Source organism: Notechis scutatus, chromosome 4 (genome assembly GCF_049901735.1).
Source record: "Notechis scutatus isolate UNSWTSFEM ecotype Mainland chromosome 4, rNotScu1.2, whole genome shotgun sequence".
Classification (NCBI taxonomy): Eukaryota; Metazoa; Chordata; class Lepidosauria; order Squamata; family Elapidae; genus Notechis; species Notechis scutatus.
In genome coordinates, this window is record NC_142012.1 from 34,264,609 (window position 1) to 34,282,237 (window position 17,629).

Consider the following 17,629-nt stretch of genomic DNA (forward strand, 5'->3'; position numbering starts at 1 on the left):
AAGGGCCACACTTGGGCTGAGTAGGTTTGATTTCATTAACACTTAATAAAAATAAAATAAAATATAGCTAATATGATTTCTGTTCAGTCATGTTTTAATTATGACTTCCTATTACATTAAAAATGTGGTAAAAAAAAAATTCTGAGGGCTACACCAAAGCTTTCAGAGACTGCACACAACCCTATGACCTCAAGTTCTACAATAAAACAATTGTCTATATCACAGATACTATTTTAAAATTTCCTTTGTGCACTAGTCAAGGAAGGAAGAAAAGAAGATAGGCAGGTTTTTACAGTTTTTCAACTTAAAAATTATAAAACAAAGGTAAGCTTTGTTTTCCAAACTTATGAATGTTTGACAATTTATTCTTTTTCTAGTTAAAATACCCTTTCTGACATATGTCAAACCATGAAACTCTTATAAAAATAACACTGATGGGATAAAACTGGTTAACAGTGAAATTAGCATCAATTAAAATTAACTTCAAGTTGCATTAGTATTAAAAGGACCAATTCAAATTAATATCTGATTATGACTCTGTCCTTGACTGTTCTTTAAAAAATCAATTCAAGCCTTCCTGAAAAGATATATTGGCACAAAACTATGACAAATGATTATGTAGATAAGCTATGTTTCTTGGAGAATGGGAAGATTTCCTTAAATTAGTTATCTTCGTTTATATCATATATTACATTTCAAAATGTACAGACACCCAATGTACTTTTTTTTAACAACATATACATGTGAGTTTATAGAGTCATTATAAAAAGTTTTTGATTCTAAATTAAAAGCAATAGAAATAGAATCAAAATAATGGAGGTTGATAGTACAGTCAGTGCTTATTTTCATAATTATTGACAGCTGTATCTTTGGCATTGGAAATTCAGTACAATTTTCAGAAAAAAATGGTGTTGCTTACAGCTTTTTAAACAAGGACAAACAGGATTGACCAAAGTACAAAATTTGGGGGATTATTATTAAATATTTATTTTTTTAATATATTTTTTAGGCAAGGTTAATTTAAGGACCCTGAATTACCTTCTCATCTTAGGGTATGGTGCAGACTGTATGAATTTATTTAAAAATCAACTAAATGGTACCACGTTTCCCGGAAAATTATATGTAATATAATATATATTTTTATATTTATTTAGAAGCTTTGAAATAGTACAGTAAACACTTTGCAACACGGTGTATAAACTACAGAATGTCTCTGATATTTGTGGGCTTGCAGATTAACAACATATTCAAGACCCACAGGTGAAAATAACATGATTCACAATTTCTTTTGTAAAGTTGGAATAGTCTGGGGAACACTTGATCACACAAAAATAATATAAAACAGTCAAGTTTAAAACAGTGATATTGCATTTATAATGCACGTTTCCTTTGTTTAAAATCTGTACGATTGGCTTCTTGTGGCGAATATAAACATCTAAAGGGCTCAGTGACATTTTGGAGAGAGAAGAGAAAGAAGGAGCTATATAGTGCTGTAAACAGGCACACACTGATCAGAGAGACAAAATCAGTTGCCTCTTTAAGTTTCTATAGTTCCATACATTTCAACTCATTTCTCAGGCCTGCTGAGAGCAAGTAGGTCCTATTATTGGCCATAATGTCTTCAACAGCACAATATTTCTTCTGTTAACACAGAACTGGATGGCCAAGATAATGAAGTTGAAAAGTTGATGCTTTTGTTGGTCGACTTTTGTGCAAATCATGCTGCTTCAGGTAAGTCCTGTAGAATTGACTAGCATATCCTTTTCCGTGCTGTGGAGAGAGAAAAAAAGTGGGGGAGGGGAATCTTAGATAAGTAAAGATTGACATGTTAACAGGCAGCAGTATTTATTAACAAAAGCAATAAATTATGAGATAATTTAACATGGACAATAGTCAATAGTCAGACTTCTTTATTTCAGAAATGATATAATTATCAAATTATTCCCTGCACAAAAAAACTATAAATTGCTTATTACAATATGTCTTTATAAATCTTTTAAATTTATATTTAACTGGATTATTGTATGCCTTTATAAATCTTTCAAATTTATATTTAACTGGATTATTGTATTATAGCCAGAAAAATTCTTTGCCAGTACTCACTCTTCCCCTTCCCTTTTCCAAACTTCAATTGTCTAATTTGGTGGGATGATGATAGGACTAGCAAGGACTAGTAAGTGGAATTTTTCAATTGTGATTGTTGAATCTTACAAAATAAGACTAACACTGAAATAATAATCTTTCTTATGATTGCTTCTGCTATTTAGCATAGCACCATAGCTATCAATTAGATGTGGCTAATTAGATATGGCTGAATGATCCAGGGAAGACCTTGAATAGGTTCAGAGTTGGAGTGCCTAAATGTAAAAACTATAGGCTCAATTAGAAACTATTAGCATCTAACAACATACTATGTGAATTTGGAGAGATACAGAGCACAGCTCGTCTGCTGGTATGTCAGCTACTACCAGAAACATGTGCAAATAATAACTTATTTTTGGCACATGACAAAGCCAAGAAGTGGCTTCATTGAGGTAGTTTAAACTTTGATGTAGTCATGGAAGAAGAAGAAAAAACAATGGCAATGTATTTTCCATTTAAGTTCATTATTATGCATATCAATACAAATAAATTCAAGCTATACTAACATTATAATCAAATTCTAGAAGATCAAAATTATATGAAAAATATCAGACAGAAGGATATTAGATCTGAAATGACTGGATTGTCTTAATGTAATTTTTTTTAAAGAGAATGACTGGATTGTCTTAATGTAATTTTCTTTAAAGAGAGTAAACTGCATTGCACAGTTTTAAGAACTGTGAATGTTGAAGATTTCTATAACAGAGATCAATAAGCAAGTTTTACTATATGCATCAATAAAAAAAACATGTTTGGAGACAATTTGTATCCCAAGCATTATCAGTTCCCTAACATATTTCAAAACACATCTTATTTTTTGTTACTTCGAGTTAATTAATTCCCTGTCAAAAATCTCATTCCCCCTCCCAATTTGTTCTCATGTGAAGTAAATAAATGAAAAGATGGTCAGCTACTTTTCCTCATAATATCTAGAATTTATCTATTACTATAAATAATTATAAAAATAAATAAAATGATCTATCTATGCAAATATTACAATTATTCAAATACTGATTTGATTATGAATAGCCTATGGCTAGAGATGATATAGAGAGAGATCAATAGTATGATATAGCTCCACTGAGTCTCTCCAAACTGAAAATTATTTCCAAATGATTAAAGTTAAGATGCATTGCAAAAATACTATTACATTCACAGTGGCTACATAGTTATACATTCCTTATAAGGAACAAAACTCAGTATTTCAGTATAATTTATTTGGAGCAGTCAGGGCTAGAATTCTTCCTACATTTAGTTTCACTTAAATTCCAATGAAATAAGTAAGGTAATGTAGCTGAGACTTATGATGTAATGATTTGTGATTTTAAATATATAGTTCTAAAGAGAATAATAAGCATTATTAGAAACAATGGTAAATGGACTATGATGCTTTTGGAAGGACAGCATTAGTATATATCAATTAACATCTATTAAAAAAGAAACAAATTTGACTATAATTTCAAGAATCATGAAGCTCATCCTAGAAACCGGTGGTGGTGGAGTTTAAAAGCTCTTTTATCTAATAAGATAGCTGGAATCAAAAGCTGGCTTGTGATCCTGTTAGAGCTAGTTATTCAAAGGGAAAAAAAATTTCTAACATTTTGATGCTTGGTGTAAATGTTCAGTTTAATAGACTTCAGATTCAACTGAGAAAATGTGTATATTGTATGTTCCTTTATATGCATTAAAATCCCACTCACCATTTTATATATGTTAAACTACATAAAATCCAATATAGATTTAGTGAACATTCTCTTTTAACAGACATTCCTCCCTCCCATTAAATCTCTTACATTGAGGTTCATAGTATAGCAAATACAGCAAGTTGATCAATCAAGAAAACTGTAGATGGAGAGAGGATGGCTCCCTTAAAAGTAAACTAATTATTTTTCATTCATTAGAACAAATATTGCAAAATTATTGAGATAAAATGTTGTCTTTAATGCAGTTTACTTAATTAAGCATCACCATCCGTGTGTTTTGCAAAGCCGTGAAGATCAAAATATTCTAATATGTTTTTGACCTTGTTGACCTTTAATATGCAGTACTATATTTAGTATATTATTATTTTTTGTTGTATTGTGAATTGCAAAGTAAAAATAAATATTTATTAGTACTATGCAAAGCCATTTAGAGAGATTTACAAAGAACCCATCTGAATGTACTGCTTTTAGTATCAAAGACCTAATCCATTAAAAATCCAGCATAGCCTGTAGAGCAGGGGTGTCAAACTCACGTTGTCACAGTGGCATCATGTGACATATCAGGACTTTTTTCTTCTTTGCTAAACTGGGTGTGGGCATGGCCAGTGCATGACGCATCCGGCCCATGGGCTGAGAGTTTGCTGTAGAGGACCTTTTTTTGTTGTCTGAGAAAATACATTTTCTCCCAATGACAATGTCATTTTTGTATGCATTTGCTCAGATCACTTTCTGATGTTCAGATCACTTTCGAAGGCCCTCAAAATAGCTATGCTGAATCTCTGAGAGAGCACAGCACTTCAACAGTTCCAAAACTAGTTACACACAGTCCTAGTAGCAACCACTTTATCAGATATATCCTATATTGGCATGTTTATATGCACACTTTTACATGTTCTTCATTAATAGTGTAGTTACAAGAAAAAGAAATGCAATAAGTATAGACTGTGTCAATTCCATTAAAGCTTCAAGGTAGATGAAAATTTGTATCCAGTATCAATGCAACAACAGTATAAAATACTTCTATTTTATTACTTATTATCACTTTAAAAAAAGAATCTCATTACAGTTATTGCAAAAATATCCAAAGATCTGTTTACACACCTTAGTATAACAAGTTTGAACTCAGAACAAATTTCTAATATTTCTACATGTTTATCCTTGCAGGAATCACACTCAAACAGGGATATCATCCTTAGGTCTCTGTTTCTAGTTCATTTTTTTAGAATTAAAGTTGTAATGCAAACAATAGTAGAATTATTAATACTAGGAAAAACAATAATACATTCAGTAAAGGAAGCAATTATGAATAACTCAAATAGACACTAACTAATTAGCTTTAACTTCATAACAAGTGCTATTCTATTATTATATAACTTTTTTTTCCCCTAGGGGCAAGGATGTAAAAACAGTATCTTATCCAATGTATCTAACTGTGTATTTTTTTAATGGTATACTTTTCTTGCCAAACAGGATCATGATTCTATGAAAATCATAACAATACAGTAGAACCTGATTTGGTCGTGACCGAACCTAATTTTGGAAATTTGGTGCTTACACAAAATATGGTGATTCAGAAGGGGAAATTGGCCGTGAAAAAAAAAATGTGAATTTTTTGGTTGGAACCTGATTTGGTCATGATCAGAAGAGTTTGTGACCAGAGGTTCTACTGTATATAGTTGAATTCTATCCAGATAATTATTATGCAATTCTGTAAATAACTATATACTGTAATATGAGAGTTGGTGCTGTCATGCAGTTGGTGCACCACTGAAATCAATATTTCCCATGGCCACAAGTTGGACTCCTTTATTTAATGTGTGAGATCACTCATAATGCACAAAAAGTACTTAAAACAATAGTTCATAATCATTATATAATTTATTATATTCATAATTCATTATCATATTCATAATAAATTATTATTGAAAATAGTGTCATTTACTATAAATACTATTATGTAGTATTTTAGCCATTTGTACTTTTATGTGTTTTAAATCACATTCAAGGTCACTTAATTTTCTATTATGTATTTTAAGCCAACATTCCAAAATGCACAGATATAGACTAATCAAGTCACACAAACACACACACACAAAGGAATGTCCCGAAGGTCCACACAGAATTTCCACTGAAGTTGATCAATATTATATTCATGTAAGTCTATTTTCCCAATCTGCAGACTCTAGAACACACTCTAAGTCTATCTCCTCAAACAAAAAGAAACAAAATCTGCAATTTGAGTCTGGCTCATGACAGGCTTTGTCCCCACTCCACTCCATTCCCTTCCTTTCTCTTTTTCTTTTTCCTTTCCTTTTCCCTTTCTCTAAGCTTAACCTGAAATTAACCTGAAAAGTAGTAAGTACAATTATATCTATATTTAGCCCTACAGCTAAAATATAGCCATACAACTCCTTCAGCTAGAAGACCCATAGGAGCTGTAACTCCCTGATGGAATCAGTAATTAGTCTTCCATTGTTCTTGCTAGTCCTATTATTATCCGACTAAATTAGACATCTGAAATTTGGAAAAGGGAAAGGGAAGATTGAATACTGACATAGAATTTTTCTGGATAACGTGATCCAGTCAATTATAAGTGTTAAAGATTTATAAAGAACCATTATAAGTAATCTATAGCTTTTAGGGAACAGTATACTTTCTTAAAGCTGAAATAAATGTGAAGTCCAAAATGACTATTGTTAATATTAAATTATCTTATATTTGATTACTTTTGTTAGTAAACATTTGTGCATTTTATTGATTTGGTGCTTTATGTGGACTGTAGCATAAAAACTGAACAGTGAAGCTGCTTCCACAGTTTGAAAAAGAAAAAGAAAAAAATTATGGCATATAAAATATTTATCAGTTTCTTTCTGTCTGAGCCAGATTGCCCAGACTTAAGTCAATTTCAAGGGGAGAAATGTTTAAATTTAAGGACTTAGTTTAAACTGTATCTAATTTACCTTATTTATCTAAATAAAAATATCTCTAATCACACAAGCATCATAAACAAGAACCAATACCTCTGCAGTTTCTTGGGGAAGTGAATTGGAGTTGGAGAAGTGAATTGTAGAGTTAAGCTTTTAATCTTTGATTTCCAGCTTCAGGCACAAAAGTGATCTATTGGTGGTTTTGTATGTGGAAAATATTGTTCTGAATCCTCATTAAACAATATGTATGTACATACACACACATATTATCTGTTTAATTATCTATTTAATTACTTTTAAGTATAACTTGTACTTAAATCTACTATCATATAGGTAATCTTCGACTTACAACAGTTCATGTACTGACCATTCAAAATTACAAGGACACTGAAAAAGTGACATGACTGTTTTTCACACTTATCACACTTAAGTCATATGATCACAATTCAGACACTTGGCAACTGACTCATATTTATGACAGTTGCATTGATCCAGTCATATGATCATATTTTGTGATCTTCGAACAAGCAAAGTCAATGGGGAAACCGGATTTACTTAACAACTGTGTTACTAACTTAACAACTGCATGATTCACAAAACAATTATGGCAAGAAAGGTTGTAAAATGGAACAAAACTCACTTAACAACTGTGTTGCTTAGCAACAGAAAGTTTGGACTCAATTGTGGTCTTAAGTCAAGGACTACCTGAATTTCTTTCTGAGTATTTCTATAACTATTTTTTTTTCAAAAGTTGATTCTCTGAAACTCGTTTAATTTATTATTATATGAAATAATATTTTCCTTTACTCCAAACTCCTAATTGTGAATATGATTGGCCTCTAAAGTGGGAGCATAATTAATTTTGCAATTTTCTGCAGGCACTAAAATGTGCCAACATAGAAAATTTGTCTCAACTTGTATTATTATCCTTGCTTTACAGTTGGGGAAATAGAGTCAGAGAGGTTATATGGAAAGAAGAATTATTCCATAGTTAAAGGAAAGAATATGAACATATCTGAGCTATGACTGGCTTTACCCTTTGCAAGGGGGAAAAGGAAAAAGGAAATAAAATAACAGAAAAGTCTAAACCCGCAATCCTATATTCACTTACCTGGGAGCAAATCCCATTGAACTCAATGGGGCTCACCTCTGGTAGGAATATATAGGATTGCACCTCACACCTCTCTGTCCATGATTCCCCCATCTGTAAAAGGAGAATAATAATGCTTACCTATCTCACAGAGGATCTGCAGCTCTTTAATCACTATTCTTTTATAATCCACTTTGTGATCCACAAATGGCAAGGCCTAGAGAGGTGGAAAGCATTACAATCAGTATAAGAAATCATAGAAGAACCAAGAATTCTAAAGTCTCAAGTTGTCTCTTACAAAGAACTTTATAATCTCTTCATTATGAAAATAAATTGAAAATAATAGATTTATGTTCATCCCTGGCTTATTTTGAAAATTATAATTAGAAAATTTAAATAAAATTGACATATTTATATATCATATATATGATTTGGTAATAATATTTGGTAATAAGAAAAAACAATTATCACAGAGAAAGCAAAAAAAATCCATAAAATATAGGCTTAAAAGGAAAATAATTTTTGAAGGTTAGCACAGACAATTTAATGACATAATAAATTCTACAATGATCTGTCTAAAAATTCTACTCAATATAGTTTTTAAAAAATATATAGAGAATAATACAATTTTAATTTGAATGCCAATATATGGTGTAACATACAATAAAAGCTTTATTTTAATTAAGAATGTGTTTATTAAATACATTTGCTGTGTTTCGTGCTCATCATTACGAAACCAGGTAGACTAATTTCCTAGCAATACAGTCCTCATTATCTGTCTCCTTTACTTCTCTTACATGTTGATTTTTTACAAAGAAATCCTGCTGTGCATTGCATCAAATAAGGTGAAACACAAAAAGCCATCAGAACTTTAATATGCTTATTTTACAGTCCATTGTTCCAAGGGGCAAATCCTTTACATATGTAGAAAACATATCCATGACAAAACAAGCTTTATTTGATCAATCAATTTTTACTGTATGGTCATCTTATCACTGATATCAGTTTTGCAAATTTTGAAAAAATAGGTAGAGCTGATAAGCATGTTGAAAAAGTGATCGTATTACAAGCATCTCCAGAAGAAATGGATCATCTGGAACTGTGATAATCAGGATTCATGTTGAGGTAGAGAGCAGAAACTGCATCAGTTAATCTTACTGATGAGTTTGAATAAAATAAGGATGGTAATCACCCTTATCCTGCTTAGATCTCTTAAGGACCTTTTGTTGGTATCTTCTATATATTATCTGCTTATCTTGGGATATGTTTTATTGTAGTTGGATGGGCACAGATATTGGTTGAGAGTGGAGAAATTGAGCCAGCAGGCACTTCAATATGAAGAACCCCCAGGACTTCTTTACTTTCCGTCACATTTAATACCTACACAAAAAGGTAGGAAAAGGCTATCCATCAGTATAGGTTGAGATAGCAATATGCCAGTGATATCAATTATACATGATTAATTGGTAATTACAATGGCCAGATTTCTATTATTTGGCTATGGGTTTTTCTCATGTTCTTCAAGGTTATTTTTCACAGCCCATTAGAAAAGCTGATTCGGGGTGATACCAAGTTTGGTTTCTAATGGGGATCTGCTCTATTTGAAAGTGCACATTCATAGTATGAGAATATCAGTCCCTGAACTCACAGTTCAGAATATGGATCTCTGAGCACACAGCTTCCATTGGAGATCATAGCCAGGAAGGTTATATGAAAACTGCTATCTTTCTTAGAAGATTTATTGATGGTAGCCCCTCGTGACCTTATTACCTTATCTATGGATGGCCACAATGTGTTGTACATGGGACTTCCCTTGAAGTCCAACCAAAACTTTCAGATGGTACAAAATATGGCCACATGTACTTAGTATGGTACTATGATATAATATCACTGGTATGAAGCTTCGCAGCAGTGATATTATATCAGAGTTATTCCTGGTTATTCCTTGTTTATTAAAACAGTTCAGGATGCCAATATTACCTATAAAGTCCTATGTTGCTAATAGCTTGTTAGAGGTATTTATCTCATGTAAAGTCTCATGGAGAGAAACATGCCCAGTGTTCTCTTTTGGAAAAGCTTACCTCCTAATCCACAAGAACAAACTTATTCTTCTAGCCCTTAGAGAGCGATTTAAGGACTGCTTTTTTTCCAGAAACTCTTTCAAGATTAAATAGCCAAAGTTTTGCCAAACATTGCTATTGGTACTCTATTATGGTTATACTACTCCACTATATTATGACATTATTGTAATGCTAAATACTACATTTTGAATTAAAGCAATTTATGAATACAGTAAATAAAGAACATTTTTTAAAATGCTAAATGTGTATAAAGAAAAAAGGTAGTTTTTTAATTTGTTTACAGTCAAAATATCAGCATCAATATCTATGGTTTATTGATACTGTTTCTTTGAAAGGAAAGCACAGGGATTTTGAAATCAATAGCAAGAAACTCCAAAGTCAAATGCCACAAGATTTGTACTATCTTTCAGCTGACTTTATAATAATGTGCTGAGGATGGAAGTTTTATCAATGTAAAGGCAGGGAACCTTTTAAACTCATCTGAGAATATGAAGAGAATATTAATGGGATGAACTGATTTATTTAGAAGGAAAAATGAACCTGGCTGTGTACATTTAGACCAGATCTAAACTTGCATGTTTCTCTTTTAGCAAAAACATTCTCCTTTTCCACACTGGACAACATTTTTGTTATTACACAGTTTACACCACTTTAAAAAAGCAGCACAACGAGCATATTTTATTATTTTGATGCAGGAAAATGTTACAAAAAATCTGTAGTGTAATTACAAAAAAAAAAAATCACTTGTATCACCACCAACCTAGATGAAAATCCAAATAAAACCAAGAAATAATGAAAACAATTCCATGTCATCAACCCTTAGTACTGAATACTTGAGGATGCCTTTGATTTATTATGAAAAGTGGTTTTCCTGAAAAGTAGAACTATATCTTCAGGCCCCACCTTAAAAATTTTTTTTTTAATCCTCAGTTCCTCTCTGACATCAAATATCTCATATTGTATGTGTGTGTATGTCTAGAGCAAATTAAAAAAATATTTCTGTAAATCTAAGTCCTACCAATTGTTCCTCAAGACAATTTGCTCCAAAATCTTTGTTACAGTTACTGTCCTTCAATATTAAAATGTTGTTGAGAGACTAGTGCCCATCTTGAGGGATGTTTGCAGACTACTAAATATTATTGCTATTCTGTGGTTCATTAAGTGGCTGTCCCCATGAGACTTTTCTTACAGAAGAAAAATAAGAGGGAGAGTTAATTAAACAAATATGATTATTCATACCATATGTACCTTACTAAGATGAAACTGTTAAGTTTCCATCCAACTCTTATATGGAGCAGCACATTTCTATGCATAGATTGGCTAAAAGTTTTTTTCTCTCTCTCTTTCTCTCCTCCCCACCGCTCTCTCTCTTCACGGCAGATTAGTTCTTCGGTGTGGTATACAGCATTTTGAATAGCTCTTTCTCTTTCACTCTCGCCATCTCTCTCTTCATATATATCCCATTCAAATTATTGTGTGTGGATTAAAATTGCATCCCTTCTTTTGTGGTACTATTTGTGTTTGAGAACAAATACTGTACATTGCATGCACGGCTAAGTAAAATCTTTCTTAGGAGATGAATAAGGTGAAAGAATTCTATTTTGAAGGGATGAGCATTGGATCTTACTTAAGATTTTATAACAATGTTGCCTTAGAAGAGTAGCATATTTCTTCAAATTTTGCAACATAACCAGCATTATTTCCATGACATTATTTCAAGAAGGAAAAAGAATGAAAGAGGAAAACAAGATGCCTGCAATTTACCATTCAAGATATATTTTCAGTTTATTTCAAAACTTAAGAAAGTACCTATCTTTTCATCCCTTTATAAATGGTATTTTCTGTTTTACTCATAATACACATGTATATTCTCCCACACAGACTAGTGTCTAAACTTCTGGACCTTGGGCTTTCTAATTCAATCTTCCTTTGAATTATGGATTTCCTGTCTAGCCGCTCACAGAGGGTCAGATTAGGTAATCATACCTCTTCAGCCCTTATTCTTAACACTGGTACACCACAAGCGTCTATACTCTTTATGTGCATGACTGCATTCCTACTCACACTAGTAATATTATTGCTAAATTTGCAGATGATACAACAGTGGTGGGACTTATCTCCAGGGGGGATGAGTCTGCCTACTGAGATTAGGTGGACCAGTTGCTTTCGTGGTGTAGAGACAATAACTTGGTCCTCAACACCAATAAGACCAAGGAGCTTATAGTGGATTATAGAAGGAACAGGTCAGACATCCAGCCCTTGCTTATCAATGGAGACTTAGTGGAGCAAGTGGCCAGTTTTAAGTTTCTGGGTATTAACCTAAAAGAGGACCTGACCTGGGGTGCCCACATTGCAGCCTTGGTCAAAAGGGCCTAGCAGATACTACCTGAGACTTCTCAGAAAACAACAACTGAATGAAAAACTGCTGGTGACCTTCTACCGCTGCACCATAGAGAGCATTTTAACATATTGCACCTCTGTATGGTTTGCCAATTCCACTGTGGCAGATAGGAAAGCATTCCAGAGGGTTAATGTCATTGCCCAGAAAATCATTGGTTGCCCTCTCCACTCTTTGGAAGAACTTTATAGCTCCCACTGCCTTAAGAAAATTCAAAACATTCTCAAAGATCCATCTCATCCTGGGAACCCTTTTTTTGAACTATTACCATCTGGCAGATGGTACAGAATAATAAAAACAAGGTCAAATAGGCTGAAAAACAGCTTCTATCCCAGGGCAGTAGCTCTTTTGAATTCTGCTGTATAGTGCAGTGTTGGTGTGGTGTCGGGGGTTTCCGGTTCAATGTGTGAAGGATGAAGGATGTGTGTTTGTGTTTATTTTCATGGTCATGGTCATGATGTGCACTGAAGATGGTGTTTGATTTCGTTCTATGAGGTGGAATGACAATAAAGTAAACTAATTATATAAAATTGTTCCTTTTAAAAGAAAAGAAATAAATTGGGTTGAAAATTTTGACACATTTAAAAAAAAAAACTAAATAGAAATTGAACAATAAATTGAATAATGTAGAAACCAGGGAAGAACCTTGTTTAATTTCCTAGATTTCCTAGATAATGCATGCATTAGTCATCAAAACTATATAGTCATTAGAATGCCATATAATTTCCATATAATTAGCCATATAATGGATAATTTCAAATTCAAAAATGCACTAGAGTGACTTTGGATCAACAGTTTGACTCCAGCCTAACTGCCTCTTTAGAGGCTGTTGTAAAGATTAAGTCCATCCCCTCCACTCTGCAGAGTGCTTCTAAAGTGTACAAAGCTCCCTGTTCAAAAACTGATTCACTATACAAGCAGTAAAAAAAAAAAAATATCGGGCAGAGCTAATGTGTCTCTGCATTCTATTCCTTTAAGCGTCTGTATAGCTGACTATGTCTTAGGTGGTTTTTTTTAAAAAAAATAATGCTGTACCCACAGTTCTATGTTTCTGCCCACCCAGCTTTCATCTCACTTGAATACACATTGTCTGTGCAGTAGAATTAATACCTGAACAAAATATCTGGGTTAGTAGCAACATTTCTAAACTATTGCATATTTTTCTCCCAGCAAAAACATCCTCCTCTTCCACATTGGGCTGCATGTCCCCAAAAAATCACAAAACGTATAACAAATATCCAGCATATCTGCCACATCATTTTTGCTGTAATAGATCATTTGAGCCTTTCACAATATACTGTTCTACTTTGAAATCCATGAAAGACATACTACAGCAGAAAAAAAATATTCAACAGGTAAATCATTTTGTAATGGCATGAAATGGAAAGAGCTCAAGAACCATTTCTAATGATTTTTTTAGGATAGATTGTAGGCAGAAAAGAAGAAAAATTGTCTGGTGGAATGATTGAGACTGAACTTTTAAGGTGCATAAGAACATCAATGCCTTTATCGGATTTCATTTCTATACAAGAAAGCAGAATATATTTATCTTTCAATCACTAGTAGATTGATATAAACCTCTATAGATAAATAATTCACTACTTAGAAGAAAAGTGACACTTTAGTAATCGAGAACATGCATTTTACATTTCTAAATAGAGTTGGAAAAGAATATTGCCTAATATATTGGACAACCACGGCTTGTCACTGTAGACAGAACTCTTTAGAATAGACCAGGAATAAAACTCAATACATAACAGATTTCGAAATTCTTCAGTTCCAAGCAAGCAGAAAATGAGATCCTACAGCCAAACTTAATAAAGAAAATTAAGAATGGCACAATTTGGTATATAGGATAATTATCTGAGTGGTTTTGATCTGTGATTAAAATAAAATCATTTCTGTATTGCCTTACAAGCTTAACATCATTGCAACATGAACTTCATGATAATCAAACTGGCTGCTTTAATTCCAAGAAAAAAAAAAACCCCATATCAGCTCTCTCAAAAATGCAACTATTACACATTTAATTTTGTTCACTTTATGATCTTTTTTACTGATGCATTTGAACGGAAGCATGCTAGCTCACATTTTAAAACATACTCCGTAATTTTAATTAACAATATTTGCAAACAGCTTTGCTTTTCTGAATTTTAATCTTGCTTTTAAACTTTTTTTTTCCTAAACAGGCTATCATATTTTTCTTATGTATGGATTTTTATTGTGAATTACATTCTTGGCTTTGGAGGGCATTTGAAATCTAAAGATGGGAGAAATGAAAGCAATAATATGCAATAAAACTGAATATAAAGATGAATATAAAAATGCTTTTATATGCACATTGCTTTATCACTTTAATTTTATTATCCAAGTTTTCTTAGTTATTTATTTGATTAATCTCATTTATTCTATAAAGGTTAAGGTGTTAAATGTGTTACTTTCTCTTCCAAATTTTCTCTGCAACACTTTAATCCCAGCACATTATCCCAAACAAGCAATCTTTGTTCAGTTATTTAGAATTGCTTAAAAACATTTGAAATGTTCACATAATATCATATGTAAAAGAAATATGATAGTAACATGATCATTGCCCTCTATCCAACTGACATTTCTGAAACTCCTTGATCCAGGTATTTACAATTATGAATGAATATATATTCGTGTGTGTGTGTGTGTGTGTGTGTGTATACACACATATATATACACATACACAATTTAATTGCATATTACAAAATTCTAATGTGTGTGTGTATGTGTGTGAATTTTGCAATATGCAATTAAATTGTATTTGTTCGTATGTCCTCTCATTCAAGAAGCATTAAAGTATTGCAGCTGACCTCAGTATTGGAGCACAAAAACAATCAAACATTTTTCTTAATTACTATACATAACTATACTTTATTATCACTAATGTCCTCTTAATAACTGTCAGTAATATTATGCTTAGCATTAAGTTTGAACCATTATATTTAAACACATGCCCATAAAGTTGCTTTGAATTAAATCGTTCAGTTTTTGTTTATGTAAAGAAAATACATTGTTTCCACTTCATATTGCTAATTTATTCATACACATTCACACCACTCATAATGACTAAATAGTGAACATATGGGTTTCCTAGCAAAATGTCTCGAATTTAACCTGTGGTATACTGAACAATGCACTCCCCCTCCCCTGTCTGAGGACCATAGCTGGTCTTGGAGCATCATCCTAGATAACACTCTTCATAGAATAAGTAGAAGCCAGCATTTTAAAAAAAGTTCCACTTACTTTATTTAAATGTAATAAAATCAGTAAAATATGTAGTCTTAGTATAACATACAGTTTGACAACTACTTAGGTAAATATCTGGAAGAGACACTTAAATACATATGGCCATCAGGATTAAAATTGTACACTTCTAATGTACAGCCAGGAAATAGTCCTTGTTGAGACCTCCTACAGCTTTACAGGACAACACTGACATCGTATATCAATGCATAATGTACTATGTTCCAAATACTGTGGTACCTTGGTATTCATTGTTAATAGGTTCCATGAGGCATGATAACTACAAAAAATGATGAATACCAAACACATTTTTCCCATAAGGAATAATATAGTGAGTCACAAAGCAGTCAACACCAACAAGTCCTAGCTTCTGCACTGAGTACCAAACAAACAGTAAGTACTGGGACAAAATTTTCCCATCACGATGCACTGAGTACAAATTCAATGAGTTTCAAAGCAGTTGAGCAACAAGGTACCACTGTATAAGAACCCAAAATTTTTAAATACTGCAACTCTTGCTCATTTTCCTTTTTCAGGAAGGTTGTTGACATGGTGGTGGTAAATCAACTAAGGATCACCTTAAATGACATGGCTTATCTTTTAGGCCCAGCATGAATTGTTTTCATTGAAGATCTCAATCTAGACCTGGATAAAGACTCTTTTTATATCTCTCATTGGTTTTGATATCAATGATTCAGTTACCTTACACTGTTTATCATTGAAGGCACTCCTTTGTATTTCTGCTTCTTCTTCATTGAAAAGATTTAGTCCATTGGAATGAGGGGGAGAGGTCAATTCAATGGCCCTTCCTTTGCAGTTTCACAGGGATCAGTTCTCTCTCTATACATCTGTAATATCTATGCAAAGCTTCTGGACAAGATCATCTGACAATTTGGATATAGTTCCATCAATATGCAGATAATGCTGAACTATATAACACTATCCTGACCTTTAGGGGAAAAGCAATTGATGTTCCTTCTTGGAGCTGAGATGCCCTCAGACTCTGGATGGGAAAAACAGCTGAGGTTTAACCTAAACAAGACAAAAATAAACCTCTGGTCCTGGTGACCAACCTAGATTCAATTTTGTGAGACAGAAATAGTTTGTCCATTGAAGTTTTTCATCAATACTAATGTTATATTTGGATAGGCAGCCACTATCCTTAAATAGTAGGTTTGTGATTTTGACAGCCTTTTAATATATGACTGTAGATTAGGGCTGTCAAACTTGCAGCCCATGGGCTGGATGTGTCACGTGCTGGCCACACCCACGCGCAGCTTAGCAAAAGGGGGAAAAGTCATGATACATCATGTGACGCCACCGTGATGACATGAGTTTCACACTCCTGCTCTAGATAGTTCAGTAAGTGAAATCTATCATTGGAAGGGTTTTTCCTTTAGTTGCTGCACCCGCTGGGCTTTATCTGCCATAAGAATATCTCACCATGGTAACTCACAACCTTATTACCATTCAGACACCTGCATTTGCTATATGTAGGAGTGGATTTGTTGGAGTCCTGACACAGAATTAACTTTAAAGACTATTTGTAAGCTATAGTTATTCCAGAATGCAATAGTCCATGGACTAATTGACACACACCATTAAATATATATTATTCTTTGCTAGCATTCTGCATTGGCTACTAGTTAGCTTCCAGGTACAATTTAAAGAGTTGGTTTTTACTCATATAAATCTATTATTGGCTTGGTACTTGGGCACCTTGGAATATTAGACTAATCCTGGTTGAAGCAAGTGATGCAGAAATCAAATTGCATTCTGAAATATGCTGAAAACAGAACTGTTTTGGAGGACAACCTAATTACACTAGCCTGTCTCTCTTTCATTTTTATTAGTAGTTTTATTGTTATTTTAGTTATGATGCTATTCTGATTTAGTAGAGTAGAATAGGAATAGGAATAGGAATAGGAATAGGAATAGGAATAGAATAGAATAGAATAGAATAGAATAGAATAGAATAGAATAGAATAGAATAGAATAGAATAGAATAGAATAGAATT

General features: G+C 32.8%; 1 protein-coding gene across 2 annotated transcripts in view; it reads right to left on the bottom strand.

The window, feature by feature from the left end:
* Positions 1 to 1,188: 1,188 nt before the first annotated feature.
* Positions 1,189 to 17,629, bottom strand: part of PCDH10 (protocadherin 10) — a 47,557-nt gene continuing 31,116 nt past the window's right edge. The window contains exons 5-6 of one of the 2 annotated variants that reach the window (XM_087963132.1): positions 8,004 to 8,079; positions 1,189 to 1,770 (exon numbers count right to left, since the gene is read on the bottom strand). In XM_087963132.1, coding sequence (XP_087819258.1) covers positions 8,045 to 8,079 — 35 coding nt within the window. In that variant the 3' untranslated portion in view covers positions 1,189 to 1,770; positions 8,004 to 8,044. The remainder of the gene's footprint in view (positions 1,771 to 8,003; positions 8,080 to 17,629) is intronic. The other variant, XM_026668644.2, reaches the window with a different exon arrangement.